The following is a 20,106-nucleotide window of genomic DNA, read 5'->3' as shown; positions in this document are numbered from 1 at the left end:
CTAAAACAGTGAAAACATCGTAAATTGCAATCTTTCCTTTTTCTAAGAAAATAATTTTAATAGAAATAGAAAAGATTTTGTTTTGAATTCAAAACGAAACGAAATGTCTTCATTTTTCTTTTGAAAGGAAACGAAACTACAACAATAAGTTTTTTAATGTCTAAATAAGTTGATAAGTGTCTATCAAGAATGAAAACCTAGAACTACATGTCAAAATTAAGGAATGATTAACACAATGGCAGCAATAGATTATCCAGTTCAATTCAATTGAAGTTTCGGTTGAATCTGAAAAAAAAACAGATAAAATTTAAGATGGAACTTCAAAACTTCATTTGGAGTAATCTTTATATAAACTGTGAATCCAATCTTATGCCACCAAACAAAATTTGTTTATGCCTTAAAGCTCCTTCGTTCTGACGTTAACTCTTGGAGAGAGTCAGACGAAAATCTCCATCTTCGAGCTATGAGCAACCTTCTACATGCAATTTTTAAGCTTTGTATCACCAATTAACTCTTTATATTGTTATCTCCTGATCTGTGCATTCGAACTCATTGTTACGAAGCTGTAGCAATTGATTATAATTTATCAATCAAATGGCGTGATTCTGATTCACTTCACCGCGAGGCAAAGGATTGAAAGGAAGGCTGGAGATACAAACAAATAAATAGACTTTAGTCTTTAGGTCTACTGACATTTCTGTTGCTAGATGCATCACGCATCACGTGTCCAGTAAACTTTTCTTAAGGCGTCACAACGAAAAAGGTTGGAGAACCACTGGTCTAGCTTTTTGCTGGCCTGAAGTACGATGTCGACTGATTGCGTTAACTTATTTAAAAATCCATGAGCAAAATCCACCTCAAATTATACCTAGGCTATATAAAATGAATAAAAACTCGTTAAATTAAACAGCCTCTGCAGTCTGTTTCATCATATAGATAAACTCAGCGTTACATGTAACAATTTGGTTTTTACTTTGTTCATTTTGTAGTAGTCTGCTGTAACTTTACTGCGTTTATTGAAACATATTACATAATAGCCGTTTTTGTATCTGCTGGATTCGCTGTGTCATTTTGATAAAATATTTCAAGCAATGACTTGCACACAGAAGAAAATTTGTAAATTACATATAATCTCTATTACCATATTCTGGAATGGATTCTCCTTGCGAAAACCTGAACTATCCTTCTGGCAATTTAAATTGTCCTCACTTCTGAAATCGTTTTTTGTCTTTTATCCATCGCATTTTTGCGGACATGTTTCAACAGATAAAACATTTTATGGTGAAATGATAGCAATTCTCAACAAAGATCAGAACATTTTAAAACGCAGAATATGAAAAACTTGTGCAAAAGTTGATCAGCCTAATAACTTTTCTAAATCATAATTCTTGTGAGCTATATCTAAGCGAAATTGCTGAAAAACTCAACTAATTCGTCTTAATCGCAAAAGGTTTAGCTCAAATGTATAAAAAGCACGCCTTCAGTCTGGCGATTGTATTTAATAGTCATATCAATTCAATATGTTGATATTCAGCCTAAGGTCGAGATGAATCGACAGCACATTGAATTCCGAAGTATCAGATAACATTTTTTTTTGTTTCAAGAAATTCCTGTCATTGTCCAGCGATATACTTACAACTCCTTCTGGTGATGTTGGAAATATTGTGACAAATTGTTTTGTTTTGTAATATGCTATCATTACGTCACAAGAACTACTTTGCGAATGACGTTAGTGTATTGTAAATTCAACGTTTGATGTCGCGGTAATCAATATGTGCTTATTTAAAATCATATTTTTAAGGCATATTCTGATGGTGTTCGTTTGTGACAAAGCAGACGACACTTATAGATTTTTTGGATGTTGTTCAGAATTTTTTTGTTTTACTTTTCTTGCAATGCTGTAACTGTAATATTCATGTCACAAAAGCAGAAATTACGAAAAAGGGACTGAAAGACGATCATTGTTTTTGCAGGAACCTTCAGCAGATTAATAAACATGTGGGGACACTTTGCTTTATGTTTATATTTCTTTATTTAGCTATATTTTTCTTAATTGCATCGAAGGTCGAAAGACCTACTAAACTGAAGGTAATAACGGTAAATACAGTATATAAGACTTAATAGAAAAAAATGTATCAAATTTCAATTTATTCGCTGATGTAACTGGTGCAATGGCCCAACAAAACGAAGCCGGTTCTGGTCCTTTGTGACACAATGTTATGTATTTTTTACGTAGTTTAGTTTAGCGAGAAACTTGCTACAAAGACTGGCGTTCCGCAATCCGCATGCATAAGCAGAAATTGATTGCACACTCCCAGACAGCAAATCAATCGTTCAGACGTTAAATCAATGTAAAAACAGTTGTTTTGATATCTGGGGTGTTTGTAAAAGTAAACTCTGCTTGACCCACTCAGCATTTTTTTGCGGTATAAATTTACATAGCAGTGTTTTTCTTCACTATAGCCTATCTATACTAGGTCCAGGTCAATCAAGTGTTTTCTTTCATGCTGTGAACAGGTCAGTGGCAGAGTGGTTATCGCGTTTGTCTCTAGTGCTGGTAGGCCTGGGTTCGATTCCAGGTCGAGAAAACAAAACACTTCAAAACGGTGCTTGCATAACGCAGTGAGAATAAGGCGGCTAATAATGTGCTGATATTGACACTAATTTAAAAACGAGCCTTATCCCAAAAAATCTTAACAGTTGTAGAGCGACAATAAATATCCAATATTATCAATTCACGTTCTGTAAAGTGAAAGTGGAAAGTTGCCTTGAAGTTTTGAGATGACGGTTTCTAAGAGTGATTTTAATTTTATTCATATCAGTTTGTATCCTCTGTGGATCCTTCTCTTGTATCATGGGCCAATCCTATAGATGTTTGCTGGTACACCTCTTCATTTTCTTTGAATTAAAAATGAAACACCGTGTTCTACGGCCACGAGTTCAGCAACCCTATCAAATAGATTTTCATAATTTAAAACAAGGACAAAAGATGTGACAGCAATTTATTTGGTAAGCGACGTATAAACTGTGTCTGCAAATAGTTTCATCAAATAGCACAGTGAAAAAAAATCAAAACATCACAGCTCACATCCAAAACAAATCTCCTATCTAGTTCTTCCCCTGACTCGAAGTTGACAAACTGCTGGTAAGCATGAAAGAAATTGGAGATATGTTATTGAAAGAAAATTCAAATATACAATTTTCTAAGTAACCATGCAACGAAAGATTTTGCAAGGAGCAGAATATGGATACTTTTCCATTGTCACATCAATATATTATGTTCCGGATGTTGAGTGTGGAATGCAATTAAGAAAGAAATATTTACCTCCAAGATGCAAGTTAATATAAAACACTACGGTACAAATATAAATTATTTTATTTCAAGTTGAGTGTGGATAACTGAGTTCGGTGTACAGTGCACATCTGTCACCAATATGCTAACATGTCACAGTGAATTCAATCAAATGCAACCCGACAAGCAAATGAGGTCAAATTTTGCATTGATACAACGTCTGCGATAGTTGAATCAATAGAAATATCGACTGGTTTGGTGGCCGAGAAGTTTTAAGTAAACAAGTTACCATAAGTTGAGAAAGATATAAAATAGCTTCGTTCAACTCTTCAATAAAACAACAGGTAAGTTGCGCAGCAGACGTCATAGCCACAAGTTATTTTCTTTCTACTTCAGTCGTAGCGGGCGAGAACGCAAAGAAAAAATTGCAAGACTTAAAAATTCTTATGTTTTGAACAATTTTACGGATAGGTTTTGTAAAAAATTAAAATTTGCTTTCTTTTTCGTGAAAGTAGCAAAAGCTTCACAAGAAAATATTGATTTCAGTAAAAATCAGAAGTAGACAAAAAAGGAAAAACGAATTACAATGACACAGGCATCGACATTGCGCGGAAACGATTGGACATAAAAATTTCATAGTAATGAAAAAACCGCCTTTACAAAACCAAACCAAACCAGTATCTTGTAAATTTAATCTAATAAACGTTATTGAAATGTTAGCGTTTTACTTTTCATTGTTTATTAAAATTATTCGCTTTTAATCGTGTCTGCAAGGAAAGAAGTCCTCTACAAATAACACTGCGTCACAAAAAAAATATGGCATGTCGGTAACTGAGATACCAATATCCATTCTAGACGTAGTTTTGGGCGCTGATTCCGAATCTGCAATTGGAAAAAAAATCCACTTTTTGCGCAACGCTCAGAAAAAAAAAGCGCGCGAAAAAAAACATCCCCTTTTCACTGAACAAATCACAAATAGTTACTGGAGACTATTGAACAAAATGTCAATGCAAAAATACACTCCACAAATGCAGGTAGGATATTACAATCAAGCTTCTACTTCTGGGCAATATCCTCGGCAACAACTGGCCAGTATCCTCCACAGCCACCTGGGCAATATCCTCCACAGCAACCTGGGCAATATCCTCCTCAGCAACCTGGGCAGTATCCTCCTTAGCCCCAGGTCTCTCATGAACTGCAGAAAATGCAATCTGCTCCTTCACAACAAAACATGGGTGCAAAATTTCAACAACCTCAAACAAAAACCGCTTGGGATCCAGCAAATGCCCAGCAATATCAAGGAGACATTGGAAAGGAAGATTTGGATGAGAATGCTGCGTCGGAACCAATTGAGGGATCAGCTCCTCCTCCAATTGATGCAACTCTTCCTGGTTATGAAAATGTTGCCTTTACTAGTGAAATGCCAGCAGGACCACCCCCTTCTTATGAAGACTGCTATGGTGAAACTGCCATAGTTGACACGTCAAAGATGAGGTCAATAACAGCTGAGGAAGCACAATAGGCTTTGGTGGAGTATGTCAATCAACAATGTTGTTACGGATCTGGAGCTGCAAAGGATATGAAAATTAAGAATATAAAGTCCTCATCAGCATTTCATTACACTCTTGAAACATTCACTGAAGGCAGAAGCACCAAATGGCATTATGTTCTTACTCTGGTGGGTTTGTAGACGGGCCCCACATGGGGCCAGCCCCGGGTCCGTGGGATATTCAATGCGGATTTTCCGCTCTGTTCTAATCCGAAGTCAAGAAGATGGAAGTGCCACATACCGCTTCTGTTCGGCCTTGCCACCACTGCTTCGGACAAGGCTTTGATAGGTGCTGGAGGTGTTATGGCCGAGGAAGGATTCGTTGTTCTTTCTGTAATGGATCTGGCAGACGACAAGAAATGAGGGAAAGCCGCTCACACAACGTGCCATGCAACTCTTGTAGTGAAAGTGGTAGAAAAAGATGCTACACTGGATGCACTCGCTGCAGAGAATGCAAAGGATTTGGACAGATAAAGCAATACATTCAACTTACTGTCAATTTTTCCAACCACTTAACTGACCATATCGTGAAACGCACGGACATGCCTGATCATCTCATTCGTGGCGCAGCCGGAGACACCATTCTGGAACAAGTTGTTCCTCGGATCGGCCCTGTGCAGAACTTCATGGAAGAGGAAATCAATCGTCAGTCATCTGTGATTGTGAACACTCACGCCAACGGTTTCTTTTTGGTTGTTGAAAATTTCTTGATAAACACAAAGCAACCAATCACAAAGAAATTGACAACCAAATGCTAAAGTCATATGAAGCGATGGCAGCTCGGATGTCGCTGAAAATGCATTTTTTGCATAGTCACCTAGATTTTTTTCACCCAACAATGCTAATGTCAGTGATGAACATGGAGAGAGGTTTCATCAAGACATTAAAATCATAGAAGAAAGATACCAGGGGAATGTCAGTCCTGCCATGATGGCTGACTTTTGTTGGTCTCTTCAAAGAGACACCAATGAAGACCATCACAGGAAGAGAAGATGCCCATAGCATTTCTAAAATGTTCAATGAAAACATTTTTTCTGCAAAAAATGACTGATATCTTGGTCTTATAACGTAGCCTTTATGCTAAGAGACGACTTTTTAAGCTAACAAAAGTTTGTTAATTGTGATATTTGTTAAGTGTTTGCAATCGCATTTAATTTGTTCGTATATGCTGCATTTCAATTAACAACAAGCTTAAAAATAGCTGTCAATTGATGCAAATATTCGTAAAGTTAGGCTCGTTATTACGGCATATTATTTTTCATGTTGAATTGAATTTTTGATTGGCAGTGATTAAAAGAAATGTCCAGACTCTTTCATGAATTTTAAAAAGACTTTTTTGACTGCGGCAAAAAAGAGACATTATAACAAAATTGACCCAAATTTCAAAAATTTAAAAATAATAAATTGTGAATAACTCAAAAACCTGACGTGATAGAGCAAAACCGAGTTCAGATTCGGAATCAGCGCCCAAAACTACGTCTGGAATGAATATTGGTATCTCAGTTACCGACATGCCATATTTTTTTGTGACGCAGTGAATTAGCTTAAAATTGGGAACTTTCAAGAAGAAGGTTTAGTCATTTCTTCTTAAACACAATAACCTCTGATAAGAGAGAAACCGACAAGGCCGACATGGAACGTCGGATCCAAAACAGCCACAGCAATTGCCAACAAAAAGCAACCATCTTGAAATAAATTACATTGGTACAAGGAAATCTTTGAAACTTGATTTCAATCTCATTTGACAGTTTGCATCCGCATGAATGCGTTCAGTTGGTCCGCTCGGATCACCTTGTCCGTTGCCAGAGTAGATTGTGGAGATGGAGGAAGAAATGAAGAATTTGTCTTCGCTTTTCTCGAAAGACCGCGAGAAGAGCGACCTACGGTTTTAGACGATGCTCTTGCCTTGGGACGCATGTACATGTTCGCGGACAGGCTGTACTGGACGAAATCGCGGGCGGTATCAAAGCTCCTGAAACAAAACGCAACGATCAACCTTTTTGATTTTTTTTTTGGCGTATCCAGGCTATCGCTCCTAACATTTGAATAAAATAAATTCAGAGCACTTGAAGCATCTGTACCATGAACACTGAACACATTGCCATTGTCTGTACCTAAAGTTGGTACCGAAGTCTCCAAAGGCAATTTTTGTGGTGTAGATAGATATCTTGCCAGGATATTTAAGGTTTATGGTATAATTACCTACAGAGCTTTGATTTTTTTTTTAAATGTGATTTAAGTACTTTTCGCTTTCTCCTCTCGAAATAAAGGCTACTCACGCTTCACAAGAATCGCTTAAAATTCAATTAAAATTTGCAACTCGTAACGAACAATGCAATTTGCAACTCGTAATGAACAAATAAGTACAACCTGTGAGCAGGGATGCCAGTCGATTGTATGAGGGATGATGATGATGTCAGGTCCGATTCTGAGTTAGATTTGTAGAGCGTGGTAGATACAATGTTTGGTTTTCCAGCGGAAAACGCGTTCCTTTCCGACTCCGGTAACCGGCTGTTGGAAGAAAAAAACATTCCCAGGTGCCCCTTTCCATCAATCCCAGCCCCACCTATTTCACCCCCCCATGCGGCACGGAACCCGGATTTTCCCCGGCCCGGAGTGAACCTGTAATTACATGCAACTAACTTAATCACTTTGGTAATGTTTCCATTTCGATTAGTTACCTGCACAATGACAGAATCACATTTCTTTTAAGCGATTCCAACGTAAATTAATGGACTGAATGCTAAACTGATGATTTTGTATCAGATTAAAGCTGACGATACTACTTAACTACTACTATAGTGAAATCGATTGTTAATAAAATACACTAAGAGGTTAGATTGCTGTGAAAATGCCAGCATTTGATGAATGCAAAATAGCAGTAGGGCTACCAGATTATTATCATTTAGTTTTTCTACCAGACGAGCGCACCCACACAGCAAGTCTTAAAAAACAACAACAAAACACGAACACCATAGACAGAATGCAGTCGGTTAAAGATTTGAACTAACAAGGAAACTGACACTGTTTAAACTCATCATTGATATTAAGCCTAACGTCCTTTAACTATTAGTGCAGCATCATAAAACCGACCTGAAATCGTCAGGAAGAAAATGTCCGCTCAAATATTCTTGGCGGGACTTAATAACTTGTTTCCTGAAGTCGTTTCTAGCATTCCCGTACCCGTTGAAGATGTGGTCAGCAAACACAAGCCGCCCACCGCAGTACATCTGCAAGTAGTCACCGAGTTAAGGAACTTTCTGAATGAAGGCGGTTTTATTCTTCAAATGGATTCAGTAAAAGCAGACTTAAAGAACAAGGCTGTGCTCGTGAACTGCGACCAGATAGTCTTGCGGAAAGGCTTAGTTTTAAGAAGGATCGGTGCTGACTTTGCAACCGTTTTAACAAACGATGAGGTGAACGTAGGCTACATTACTTAACAATGCATTATCTCTCCAAAAAGCATCATTCAGATGGAGTCAAATTTCTTGTTGTTGCGAAGGAGAGAGGAGAAACAAGCATTTACAAACTTACTTGCAAAGTGTGACAAACTTGGTCGCACTTATAAGTCCCATGAAAATGAGAAAATCAAAACAAATTGATTAAAAAAATAAGAAAAATTGTAAACATTTTATTACCACTGCCATCCCTGGTACGACATTATGACGTCCGAAAAGCAACGGCGTGGAACGGTTTGTCTTTGATTTCGCTACAGCGATGTCGTAGCGCAATACGCGATATTGGTCGTGACGGCTTTGTCGGCACGGCTGTGTGCGGTTTCTGTATGAAACGGAACATTCAACAACGAGCAAGATGATTGTGACGTGAAATTAATCAAAATAAAAAGTACAGAGTCGGAAATGTGGAAACTGCTCTACTAACTGCGCCATTGGGTCGAGACAGAGGAGGGTATCGAACCTGGACCTCTTGGTGTTTAAACCTAACGCCATGTTATAATTTAATTCTGGCAGATCAGAACCAGCAGCAAAAAACATGAAAATTGAATTTAGAAAAACAGTTCTTCTAACTTGTTTCTGGCGATGTACATATCATCAAGCATCTTGTCAGCATGGTTCTTGTTCGGGTACAGGCTGTTCACGACGAAGATCACTATCAGCTGCGTCACTGGTGCCACCATGTGGAGAAAGTAATCGAACTCGAGATCAAAGATCAGTGGGATTCGGTGCTTGCTGCACTTGCAAAATAAAATCTTTTCCGGCTCTTTCTTGTCTGTAAAATGGAGGGGAGTGAACATAAACGTGTATTTGAAAACTTAACATGTCGGCTAACTTACTGCAACATATTTTGTTCTTCTTGGTTCAAGCCAAGAAAGATAAAGCTTTGGTAGAGAGTTTGCTGTTTTGAACCATAGACAAACAAAACAAAGTAACTTTAGCGGGTATAACATAACGTATTACACAAAAAAACATAATAACTCAAACGTTTTCGACACGTAGGCTACGTGTGCCCTCATCAGGAATTACTTAAATTTGCAATTACATAAAATGAAAAATTGTAAGATAAATTGGACTTTGCTTGCACTATAACTGTAATGACACTCTGTACTGAAAAGCACAAACTGAACAAATGATACAAGAATGATTACGAATAAACTATACGGCGGAAAATAGATCACACGAGGTGTAAACTACAGGCATGTGACAAACAATTAGAATACACACAAAAGGAACGATGAGCCACAGGCGAATAACTGCGAATATCAAATCAAATGTAAACTTAATCGTGTTGCAAGCAATTAAGTTTCAAATGTTGAATACTGCTATGAGGTGTGCATTAGTTTTTGTAATTTCATAACGTATATTTCGAGAAATCCCTTCATCTCGAAAACGTTTTCGAATTTAGGATTGGGCAACACTTGTTAAAAAAAGTGTTTAAAGAAATGTAAAAAATAATTTCACATACCCATAGCATGCAATAACTTATGCCTTGTCGCCACTGGACAACCATCGCACTCTGGAAGCGAAAAGGTTCTTTCCCTATGTTGAGAATGGCTACTGGAACAACCAAGAGCACTGGCGCTTGTGCGTGTCGATGAGGTCCGGGTGTGGAACACGCTTCTGGTGCCGTGGGTCGATGGTCGCTGTCTTGATCCGGGGTGGGACGAGTGGTGGGGCTGAAGGGGAACGGTGGAAGGAATTGCCCCAAATGCATCTTTTTCAACTGCAAAAAAGTGTTTACATTTCGATTAGCGATGCCTTTCAGAAATTTTATTTTATATTTTGAGTATTGAACATTTCAGAAACGATGAATGAAAGCATTTAAGCAAACTGAAGATTATAACTTTATCTATATTTAATATTTATAATTGACTGACGAATGTCATGAGAGTCGGTGGGTATCGGGCTTGCAATGCGAACGGACTGATGTTCTGTCGACTTCTTGGCAGCAACACTTGCTGATATGGCTGGCTTCGGTCGGGTGTCTCTAACTGTGAGCGACTGAAACATACAGAATGTATTTTCAATTAATCCAAATGGAAACAACCCAGTAGCCTATCCTATCTTACAATTAATTTACATCTTAAAGGGTTGAAAAAGCACAGAAATTACAAAAGGTCGAAACGCAGTGACTAAACTTACAGTTTGGCGATTCGAAAACAAAACGATTCGAAAACAAAACTGTAGCCTACTAAACTAAACAGTTTATTTTAAATTGACGTTGAGCAAGTTTAAGTTGTTAAGTTGGAAACACTTGTAATGTTCAAATCGATAAAAAAATCGAACCGCTTGGTGAAAGGTAAAAAAATTATTCAAATTTTAAGTTTTGTCCATTTTATCGTAAAACAGTTAGAAACAGCTGCAAGACCATACGCTGTTTGGTTTAATTGTGGGAATATTATCGTTTGGTTGAAAAAGCTTTTCGCAAGTTTAATCCTGGCATTTTCGCACAGGCTACTTCTAGAGGCTTTGACCCCTGACGCAAATCCGGTCACCGAGATTAACAGAGTGAAGTTTCTGATTGTTGAAATGTTGTTTGCGCACACCCTCAAAGCCGAATTAGCGCTCCTTGATCTTACAGTTTCTTTGTGTACGGCCCTGAATTGAAACCAACCATCTGTAGCCTATTCAAGAAAACTTACGTTAGGGCCGGGCACCATATGACGGGGAGGGGCCGAGGGAGAGCGGAACGACTGGAAATGCATTTTGTCTTCAAATTCTTCTTCATCCATGTAACTTGTCTTCGACTCTTTAGCGCTCTGCACTCGGCGGTGGCGAGGTCTTCGCTAAAAGAGAATAAAAAAAAAAACGATTAATTTAAATCCAACTTGCAACAATAATGTCTCCACCACTTCAACTTACAGAACAAAATGCCACGACGATCCCTTTTCAACAGCGTAGGCTTTAAGGAACACTAACTGACAAAACCATATTAATAGCCAAAACCATGGCATTTCCACAGGAATATGAATCTGAAGCTCAAATTGAATTCTTTTGAAAACCATCCCATTCCTTGTCAGTTTTAGTTCCGTTTCTACAAGTCTGACTTCAAACGATTCTTTCTCGTGAGAGAAGTTCGGCTGGCCGACAATCGGCCTTGTGTCTTGCCCCAAAAACTCAGTGGACAATTTGTTAAAATGAATTTCCCAAGCAAACTCAGCGGGGCGCGTAGCGTAATGGATAACGCGTCTGCCTCCGGAGCAGAAGATTCCAGGTTCGAGTCCTGGCGCGCTCGATCGTAATTTGTCGAAAAAAAAAAAGTGAATTTAAACAAAACCAGGTGGCTGTGCATTGTGCATAATATGTATTTCTATAATATTAATAACACAACTAAACTTATTTTCTTCACAATGTACATTCAAACAATCTGTTTTAGTCTGCGCTCTGATGCTGCGGGTTCGCTGTGTTAGTAGCGGGCCGGCTTGGACTAGCTTTCAGAACACAGTTCTCGAATCATGAGCTATGACGAAAAGCAACGACCGTGCTGCTAAAAGAGAAGCTCAATCTATTGCATAAACTTATTTTTTTTTGTGGGAATGCAAAAGAAACGATGCTATTAAATTAGAATACTGGAACGAAACCAACTACAGGAAAAGATGGCAAAACCACAAAGGTTTAAGACGTGCATTACACAGAAGATGTATGTAGACAACAACCATATAGCATGGACACCAAACATAAACAAAGGATAACCTTCCAAAACAAAATAAGTTTGTCCTCCAATCTATGAACATTCAAACTTTTAAGACGAGAAACGTGAACTCGCAATCTGAACATTATGAAACATGGATCCCAAACGAAAAGTGTTGGCTATTCATTACTCAACGTTCCCACAAAACAATATTTTGTTGAAACACGTTTGTCATCCTCTGCGTGCAAGCATTGTAAAACATTACAAAACTCTTGCCTTATTTTTCAAAAACGAAACAAATGTGATGACATGTGGAGGCTACACCGGTATGGTTAGCGAAACACAATGCTCGCTGTTCTATAGTGAGTAGTCCGGCAGTGCTGACGCCAGGAAGATCGCTCCTTCGCAACTGACATGTGTCAAACTAATGAGAATTTAAAGAAAAGCTATCTGAACATCGTTAAGGGCGCGTGGCGCAATGGATAACGCGTCTGCCTACGGAGCAGAAGATTCCAGGTTCGAGTCCTGGCGCGCTCGCTGTTTTAATCAAGTCTGTTCTCTTTTCAAAAGCAAGGTTTGTGACACTTTGTAATTTTAGTTTCAATGAAAAAACAGATGCATGATACAAGATTACCCAAACATTATAAACGAATTTTCAAAACCAAAACAATTCAAATAAAAATTTGCATATTTTTGAAACCATGCAGAAATTACTCCAGCATTTTATCTTTTTTTCTTTAATTTGGTATCCTTCCCTCAGGTTGTTCAGTTGATGTTACAATTTAAATTATTATACCCAAGGCCGAGTTGTAGACTATTCGTGCCGGTGTTTAAATAACATTTTTATAATTTTAAAAAGGACAAAAACAAAACTTTAATCACATATATAAAAAAGATTAGAAAATAAACCTCTGGGTTGTCGAGTAATCTCCTTATAGCTGGCGAAGTGATTCCAAGCAGAATCCTGTAATGCTCCATCCAGTCTTCGATCAGATATTTGCTTTTATCTTGCAGTCGAAGCAGTTCCCGATCTGCCTGGGATTCAAACTCGAAACGCTCAGGGGGATCAAGAGAATGTTTTAGCATCTCCAAGTCCGAAGATTTCTTTGGTTGCTTCGGGAAAAAATGTGTTTATGAAACATTCTTTCATCATATTTGAACAAACGCAAAATCATAGTGATTCTCGCCCGAATCAGTTCACTTTTATTTTCAACTAAAAAAAAGAAGATTTTTAAACATAGGCCTAATTTTAAAAACGTATAACAGGCCTATCACAGTTAGACCTACGCCAATTAAATCTATTTTTAATTAAACTTTCTGAAAAAAATCTATAAAATCAGGATTGTTCATAAGTAAATTCTATATTTTATATAGATTAAGCTTTTGTCGTCGTAAAAGTTGTTTCATCTTTATCTCATGCAAATAGAAAATGGAGTTAAATACTTTGCAATTGCTCCAGCCGGTCCAATTAATTTTACATCAAATACATTATTGGAACAGACTCAAAAAAAAAGTGCCAACATTTGTATATTTTACCACGAGCTTTCTGAAGTATGGTGGCCCTTTGCGGGGCTTCACATGAGGTTTTGGCTTTTCTACCGTCCTGTTGGCGTGACCAAAATCTGCCGCCGTTCTTAAGTTCAAACTGTAACTTGACTGCAACGTAATCTGGGAAATAGAAATTATAGAAGATAACTTGAAGAAGAATCATCATTAATCCAAAACAGGTCATTGTAAAAACGTTAACAATTTAACTCTCTGAGTTCTGTAACTCTCTGAGTTCTATTTTCGTCGTAAGACAACCTGAGATACTTATGCAATGAAACACAAGGAAAGCTACATATGATGTAATTTCCTCAAACAAATGTTGCCACTTTTCAAGTCTTTAACGAAAGTGAAACACCCATGGCATATTAACCTTCCAACGTCATCAATGCACAGCAACAATGTGTCAGACTCACCATCGATGATTGGAAGCCAGAAGGCACCGTAGCTCCCGCAACCGCTCCTACTTGTAGCTTTATGCTTTCCCTGTTCGAGTTGAAGGTTAATAGAACGTTTGAATGGCTCAAAACACGAACAAGCATATCTTTGTTCAGTGCAAATGTAACTGGATCTTTAATTTTCGAGCCATCGCTCGGCCAAACCCATTTCCGCAAAACAGATCCGTCTTCCGATTTCAGCAATCCGCCTTTCTCCGATAGTAAGAGGCCAGGAACTCCATTTTTATGATAGCAGCAGGACTAACATGAAAAACACAATAAGACATGACGTTGGTACAGTCGTGTTGTGTTCGCATCTTTTCATCATGTACCGGTAAGGTATTTTAGATGTTTCTACCATATAGTTTGTAAGTAACGCCAGGGTGGAGACTGACATTCGTCTTTGGTTTTGTCATTTGCATTCGTTACTCAAAAGTCAATATCTTGAATATTGGATCCGCAGTGCCGACGTTCAGAGCTCCTCAGTGTCTACTATTTGTAGACTACAATGCCTGTGTAGTGAAGGTAGGCTAAGTACATGGGCTGTAACACATTCTTATCTGCAGCAATGATATTTAAAGGCTTACAGCGGGCTCAATAACGAGAATAGTTTGACCAAGGTTCAGGTTTTTTTATCATCTAGAAAATGGGCTACCAGCTGCATATGTATGTTGGTTCCCTAACAGATAAATAATGCATTTGTCGTGTGCAGGTTTATGCCTTGTCATCGTTTCCAGCCACAAAATCAGTCCTGATTTTTCGTTGATCCAACGTATGCGGGCGGCGCTGATTGGGAATAATACAATAAAAACAGTAGGCTACATTGCACGCAGCGAAGCAAGTTACCCTTCCATATGGAGTGAAGGTAGCAAGAGTAGTTCGTTCTGGATTGTTTGCATAACAATGGACATAGAGTTGCCCAGGAGCGTGGGGAACCGCACTTGCCATGATCGCTATATCTCCACCTTTGGGATAGCTGAACAGGAAACAAAAAACATCAAAAATGTCCACGCGATACTGATTCCTATGCCGACACTTATGTGTGTGCCTCTGGCATTGGATGTCAAAGAGTTTGTAAGGTCAAAGTCAAAGACTCGCAATAAGTGCCTCTGGTTTGTGATGTCAAAGAGTTTCTCCCTCCACAGATACAATAAAATACTTTCATCGAAACTTTTTAATGCTTCTCATGTTATTTCGGCATTGCCTCAAACCTTACTACACTATTTACAATCAAAATGTTTGAATGGAGGTAAGGTAACAATAGGTATATTGCAAATAAAAATAATGTCAATCTTTGAGGTGAGAATACGCACAATTAAACTTTATGTCATAATTTTCTAGCTTTATTATACTAGTCTAAAAAATAAACCCATCCATAAACTAAAATCTCAAAAAGCAAGCACTAAGCAGCCTAACAATGAAATGCTTAACCAAACGCAACCGTTTGCTAGTCAGTGAAGTAAGCTTATATTCGTGAAAATTCCCGCTCATAAAAAAATCACTCGCGCATTTGTAACTATCCTTTGTGGAAAAGTTTGCACTAAATGAAAACCACGAGCGTGCTGTCCGGATAGAAAACATACAGTCATTCAGAAATAAAGTAAAACGTTCATTTAACGAACGTTAAAAAACGCCAAACTGTCAAACGTTAATTCTTTGCAAAAAATGAAACGTAGGCTATTGCTTATATATATTGTATATATAATATTGCTATAGCAATTAGGAAGACTAGATCGCATGTTTGCAGAAAACAATAAAGTAGGGTACAAACCAAACCAACAGAACTTTAATTTTGAGCAAGCCAATACAGAGTTAGTCAAAACTTACACTTTGAAAGAAAAACTTACTAAACAGTCGTTGATCCATCTGGGAGCTGAACAACAAAACGGTCTCTTTGAGAACTATCGAGCTTGTGCAGTTGAGGGATCTTTGGGACTGTGCCGGACTTTCTATTGCCAAAAAGTAAACCAGCCGTGAGAGCACTGCCTTTGCCATCGGTATCGTTCCCTTTTCTAAACACAAATCACAAAAAATATGGTTTATAGACTAGAGTTTGGTATGGGAGAAATTTGTTCATTTTCTTCATTTGTTATAGGCTACTTTAGGGTTTAAGGGGCTATTATTATGCCGACTCAAAGTAAAGATTTTAATCTGGTGTAGGCTACATGAAGTTTTCGCTGGAGAGCAACTAATTTTCGATGACAAAATGCATCCCGGCATATCTTTTCTTTCTGCAAGTTATACTAATAAAGAGGCAACAAGATGGTGCAGATGTGTCTTGATGGTCAGATACAAAGTAAGTTGAATATGACAAATATCATATTATTCCTGTCCCGGGGCGCTCGTTACCTTGAAACATTCGTCCAAAAATACAAAAATGAACTGTGCAACAAAAGATTGTGACTGTTTTATTGTTTATGAAAAGTAATTTGCTACGTTAAACTTGTACTCCAAGTTCACAAGGTAGATTTAATCTGTCTTAGCCTGATGCTGCGAGTTTGCTGTGGCAATAGTAAGTTGCACAAGCTTTCGGAACACAGTTCCCTAGTCATGTGCTATGATGAATGGTGTTGAAGTCAGTGAGTGGTTCTTTAGTGTGGTTCTTTCGTTTAGCTTGAGGCTGCTGGTTGTTGAGTTTCTGTGTTGTTAGGCGTTTTATGTTGCAAAATTTGTTTTCAGTTGATTAGTAGATTAGATGACGTAGTTCTTCCCTTTCGGCACGGTTGTTGATTTTAGGATTTTGTCTGCTGATGAATATGGCCTCTTTGAAACGTAATTTTACTGCGTCATTTTCTCGGGCAATTATTGTAAATTCAAAGTCGGTGTGACACTGTTGTTGATGATTAAAGACCGAACTTTTGTCTGAGCTGAGGTGTTCTTTGATGCGGGAGTGGAGTGGTCGAATCGTGCTGCCTATGTAGCTTTCCCTGCATTTCTTGCATGCGATCTTGTAGACACAGTTTTTGGTGGTACATATGTCATCGTTCCGTAGTGGGCAGTTTTGTAGCCGGCAAGGTTCGGGTTTTTTTGGTTTTTGAAGGGCGTTTCTGAGGGTTCGTGAGCGTCGAAAATCACGTCGAAAATAACTCGCAGCATCAGGCTAAGACAGATCGTTTAAATCTACCTTGTGAAGTAAGCTACGATCATGCTGCTAAAAGCGAAACTCAATCAATTGTACTCCAGGGTTCACAAGGCAAATTTCCATGTCTCTCTTGCAAAGTCTTCAAAATTTACGAGCGCGCCAGGACTCGAACCTGGAATCTTCTGCTCCGTAGGCAGACGCGTTATCCATTGCGCCACGCGCCCGCGCATGAATGGATTTCCATATTTGATCACAATCAAAATAACGAGAAATCAGTTATGATCACGCTTTTGTTGGCGCCCGTTGCGATAACATATTATTACTATTTATAGAGTCACAGTCACTGCGCTCACAGATGCGATACAACAGTTGACAAAGTTATGCTTATTACGCAGCTGATAAAGTTATGCTCTTATGCGAAACGCCTACAGTTTTTTACAAACTAATGACGGCTTCAAATTTTTTCAATTAATAGAATTTTTTAAAAGTTCATTAATTCACCTTTTTTGCTAAGAAAAAATTAGTTATTACAATTTTTTAGCATAAGCGGCGTTTACAGAAATAGATCAATCGGTGCTGATTCGACTCTCGGAGTGTGCGCTGGAGTATAAGCTATTTCAAGGACAGCTCTCCGTTCAGCGGCTACTAGTTGATGGAACATTTCAGACAACACTTCAACAATCGGAAAATTCACTCTGTCAAACTCGGTGACCGGGCCTGCATCAGTGGTTCAAAGCCTCTACAAGTAGGCTACGTCAAACTGCCAGGATTCAGCTCTCAAAAAAGCTTGCCCAGTCAGAGGAAAAAGAATCAATCAAACAAATACAATCACATGATACAACGAAATATAGTTGAGAAATACTATCGAGAAGTAGGGAATGCTCTGCTTGAGTTTGGTCCTAATTTTGTTGAGGGCGCGTGGCGCAATGGATAACGCGTCTGCCTACGGAGCAGAAGATTCCAGGTTCGAGTCCTGGCGAGCTCGTTAGTTTTGAAGACTGCGTACTCGTTTGACTTAACAAAAGTTCTACGTACGTCTGCAGATCAATTTTTCATATCCCTTTTGGTTTCTTAGCAGATGACTTTTCAAAGTGCCTGATGTTTACCAATAGGCTGTTGCTTCTACGTTTATAGGCTGTTACCTTTTTACCAAAATTGCTTCTACGTTTTTTTTTACCAAGTGATCGTTCAAATGAAATAATTTTTATGAAATGTGGAAATTCGTGTATACAAAAGCGCGTAGCGCAATGGATAACGCGTCTGCCCACGGAGCAGAAGATTCTAGGTTCGAGCCCTGGCGCGCTCGATTCTTTTTAAAAATTTGTCTCCTTTGTACCACAATAGATTGTGGGCAATAATATTTATTACCGATTGAGTTGCGCTTTTAGTAATATCACCGTTGTGCGGGTTCGCAGTGGTGGTAGCGGTTTGTCACGAGCGTTAAGTTTCCCAGTCATGTATATGTGACTCAATCAATGAAAACTCGTCATTGCATATGACCAGGGAACTGTGTTTCGAAAGCTCGTCATAAATCGCTAATTGCCAGAGAGAATTCGCAGCAGCAAGGTGAAACAGATCGCTGATTCTATGGTTGTGCAATAAACAACGGCGATAATGGTAAAAGCGTAAATCCTTCGGCAATCAATAAATATTATTGCCCACAAGAACAAAGGAGAATTTTTTTTTAAAACAATCGAGCGCGCCAGGACTCGAACCTGGAATCTTCTGCTCCGTAGGCAGACGCGTTATCCATTGCGCCACGCGCCCTTGTATACACGAATTTCCACATTTCATTTCAACCATCACGCTGCTAAAATCGAAACTCAATCTATTTTATAACCACCTCTTAATTTTGCTCAATTAATAATTAATCATCTATAACACGGCAGGAGTCTAGAAAAGGGTAAAAGCAACACAACACAATCATTAAAAGGTCAAGACCAAACTCATTTACTTGGATATGGCACGGTGGCAAGTGTCAACACTTTGACACAACAATCAACTATGCATCTTTTCTTGACACAAGCGCTTGCTATTATTTTTGTCATCTATTTTAACATTGCAAGGCTACCAACCCTAGGATCTTTAGTAAGACGGTAATACGCCCGGCTCAAGATCACGCGACGCTGGTTCGACTTTCGGGGTGTGCGCTTGAGCAACGCATTGCAGGACTGCTCTCCATTCAGCGGCACCTAGTGAATGGAATAATTCCCCGGCAAGAACACTTCGGAAAACTTCACTAACGCACCAGGACTCGAACGCGGAAATTTTTGCGCAGGAGGTAAATACGTTATCTATTGCGCCACGTGCACGTTTGAAAGATGGTCTTTCAAAGGATAAGTGAAATAAGAAATCTAAAAGACATCAATCAATGGAATATCAATGTATTTCTGCCACGAACCGAAGACGGATCGCTCACGTGTCTCAATCCCTTGGTATCACTGCGCAAGAAACACTTGGTATCACTGCGCAAGAAACTTTCATCGCACGCTGTGCTATTGAAGCGCCTGGGGAGCGAGGGCTCAAACATTGCGCACAGCAGCCTTACCCTTGCCTACTTTTCAGCAGAGTGCTGACCAGTTTGATGTTGCAGTGCTCACTGCCATAACATTGACTGGATGCTGGGCCGGATTAAGGGTACTGTAGGCCTAAGGCTGTTTACTAGAGAAGGAAGGGCCTAATTTTGCAAACCAAGCTACAAAAAGTAATAAGAATACATGCATGAAAAATTCAAATTATTTACTGCAAAATAACATAGACATAACATTTAATGTTTTGCTATAACAAGGGCGCGTGGCGCAATGGATAATGCGTCTGCCTACGGAGCAGAAGATTCCAGGTTCGAGTCCTGGCGCGCTCGCTTCAATTTATGCGTTTTTAGCAAATTTACAAAAAATTTTGAAAGTTTAAAAACTGAAAAGTTTGAAATTTGTGAGAACAAGTGCGCGTGGCGCAATGGAGATAGCGCCACATCCACAGTGCAAACTATGCTTCTGGGCGCTGCACATGACAATGGTGAAAAAATATTACCGAATTCTCAGTCGTAATGTTCAAAAAAATAGCGAGTTTTGAATTCATTTAAGTTTTCGGTTTCCTTTACACAAATAGGTAA

At 38.7% G+C, this 20,106-nt stretch overlaps 1 protein-coding gene, 6 non-coding genes and 1 pseudogene across 8 annotated transcripts in view; 5 read left to right on the top strand and 3 right to left on the bottom strand.

Annotated features, from left to right (window-relative positions):
- Window positions 1-2,985: 2,985 nt before the first annotated feature.
- Window positions 2,986-20,106, bottom strand: part of LOC145782039 (uncharacterized) — a 40,202-nt gene continuing 23,081 nt past the window's right edge. The window contains exons 5-18 of one of the 2 annotated variants that reach the window (XR_014290813.1): window positions 15,760-15,924; window positions 14,759-14,888; window positions 13,892-14,173; window positions 13,467-13,598; window positions 12,840-13,043; window positions 10,942-11,085; window positions 10,177-10,300; window positions 9,765-10,022; window positions 8,870-9,071; window positions 8,480-8,621; window positions 7,935-8,071; window positions 7,212-7,463; window positions 4,402-6,813; window positions 2,986-4,354 (exon numbers count right to left, since the gene is read on the bottom strand). Coding sequence is in view for 1 of the 2 variants with exons in the window: in XM_082593771.1 (XP_082449897.1) it covers window positions 6,579-6,813; window positions 7,212-7,463; window positions 7,935-8,071; window positions 8,480-8,621; window positions 8,870-9,071; window positions 9,765-10,022; window positions 10,177-10,300; window positions 10,942-11,085; window positions 12,840-13,043; window positions 13,467-13,598; window positions 13,892-14,173; window positions 14,759-14,888; window positions 15,760-15,924 (2,407 nt within the window). In the remaining variant the exon portion in view is untranslated. Of the gene's footprint in view, window positions 6,814-7,211; window positions 7,464-7,934; window positions 8,072-8,479; window positions 8,622-8,869; window positions 9,072-9,764; window positions 10,023-10,176; window positions 10,301-10,941; window positions 11,086-12,839; window positions 13,044-13,466; window positions 13,599-13,891; window positions 14,174-14,758; window positions 14,889-15,759; window positions 15,925-20,106 lie in introns of both variants that reach the window. The other variant, XM_082593771.1, reaches the window with a different exon arrangement.
- On the top strand, window positions 4,294-5,599 carry LOC145782401 (uncharacterized; annotated as a pseudogene).
- Trnar-ccg (transfer RNA arginine (anticodon CCG)) lies at window positions 11,462-11,534 on the top strand. The gene has a single exon. It is a non-coding gene; the product is annotated as a tRNA-Arg (tRNA).
- Trnar-acg (transfer RNA arginine (anticodon ACG)) lies at window positions 12,395-12,467 on the top strand. Its single transcript has one exon. It is a non-coding gene; the product is annotated as a tRNA-Arg (tRNA).
- Trnar-acg (transfer RNA arginine (anticodon ACG)) lies at window positions 17,146-17,218 on the bottom strand. Its single transcript has one exon. It is a non-coding gene; the product is annotated as a tRNA-Arg (tRNA).
- Window positions 17,907-17,979, top strand: Trnar-acg (transfer RNA arginine (anticodon ACG)). Its single transcript has one exon. It is a non-coding gene; the product is annotated as a tRNA-Arg (tRNA).
- Trnar-acg (transfer RNA arginine (anticodon ACG)) lies at window positions 18,689-18,761 on the bottom strand. The gene has a single exon. It is a non-coding gene; the product is annotated as a tRNA-Arg (tRNA).
- Trnar-acg (transfer RNA arginine (anticodon ACG)) lies at window positions 19,782-19,854 on the top strand. Its single transcript has one exon. It is a non-coding gene; the product is annotated as a tRNA-Arg (tRNA).

This window comes from Aplidium turbinatum, chromosome 13 (genome assembly GCF_918807975.1).
Source record: "Aplidium turbinatum chromosome 13, kaAplTurb1.1, whole genome shotgun sequence".
NCBI classification, from domain to species: Eukaryota; Metazoa; Chordata; class Ascidiacea; order Aplousobranchia; family Polyclinidae; genus Aplidium; species Aplidium turbinatum.
Note: the sequence above shows the minus strand (reverse complement) of the source record. Positions and strands in the feature narration are given on the sequence as shown.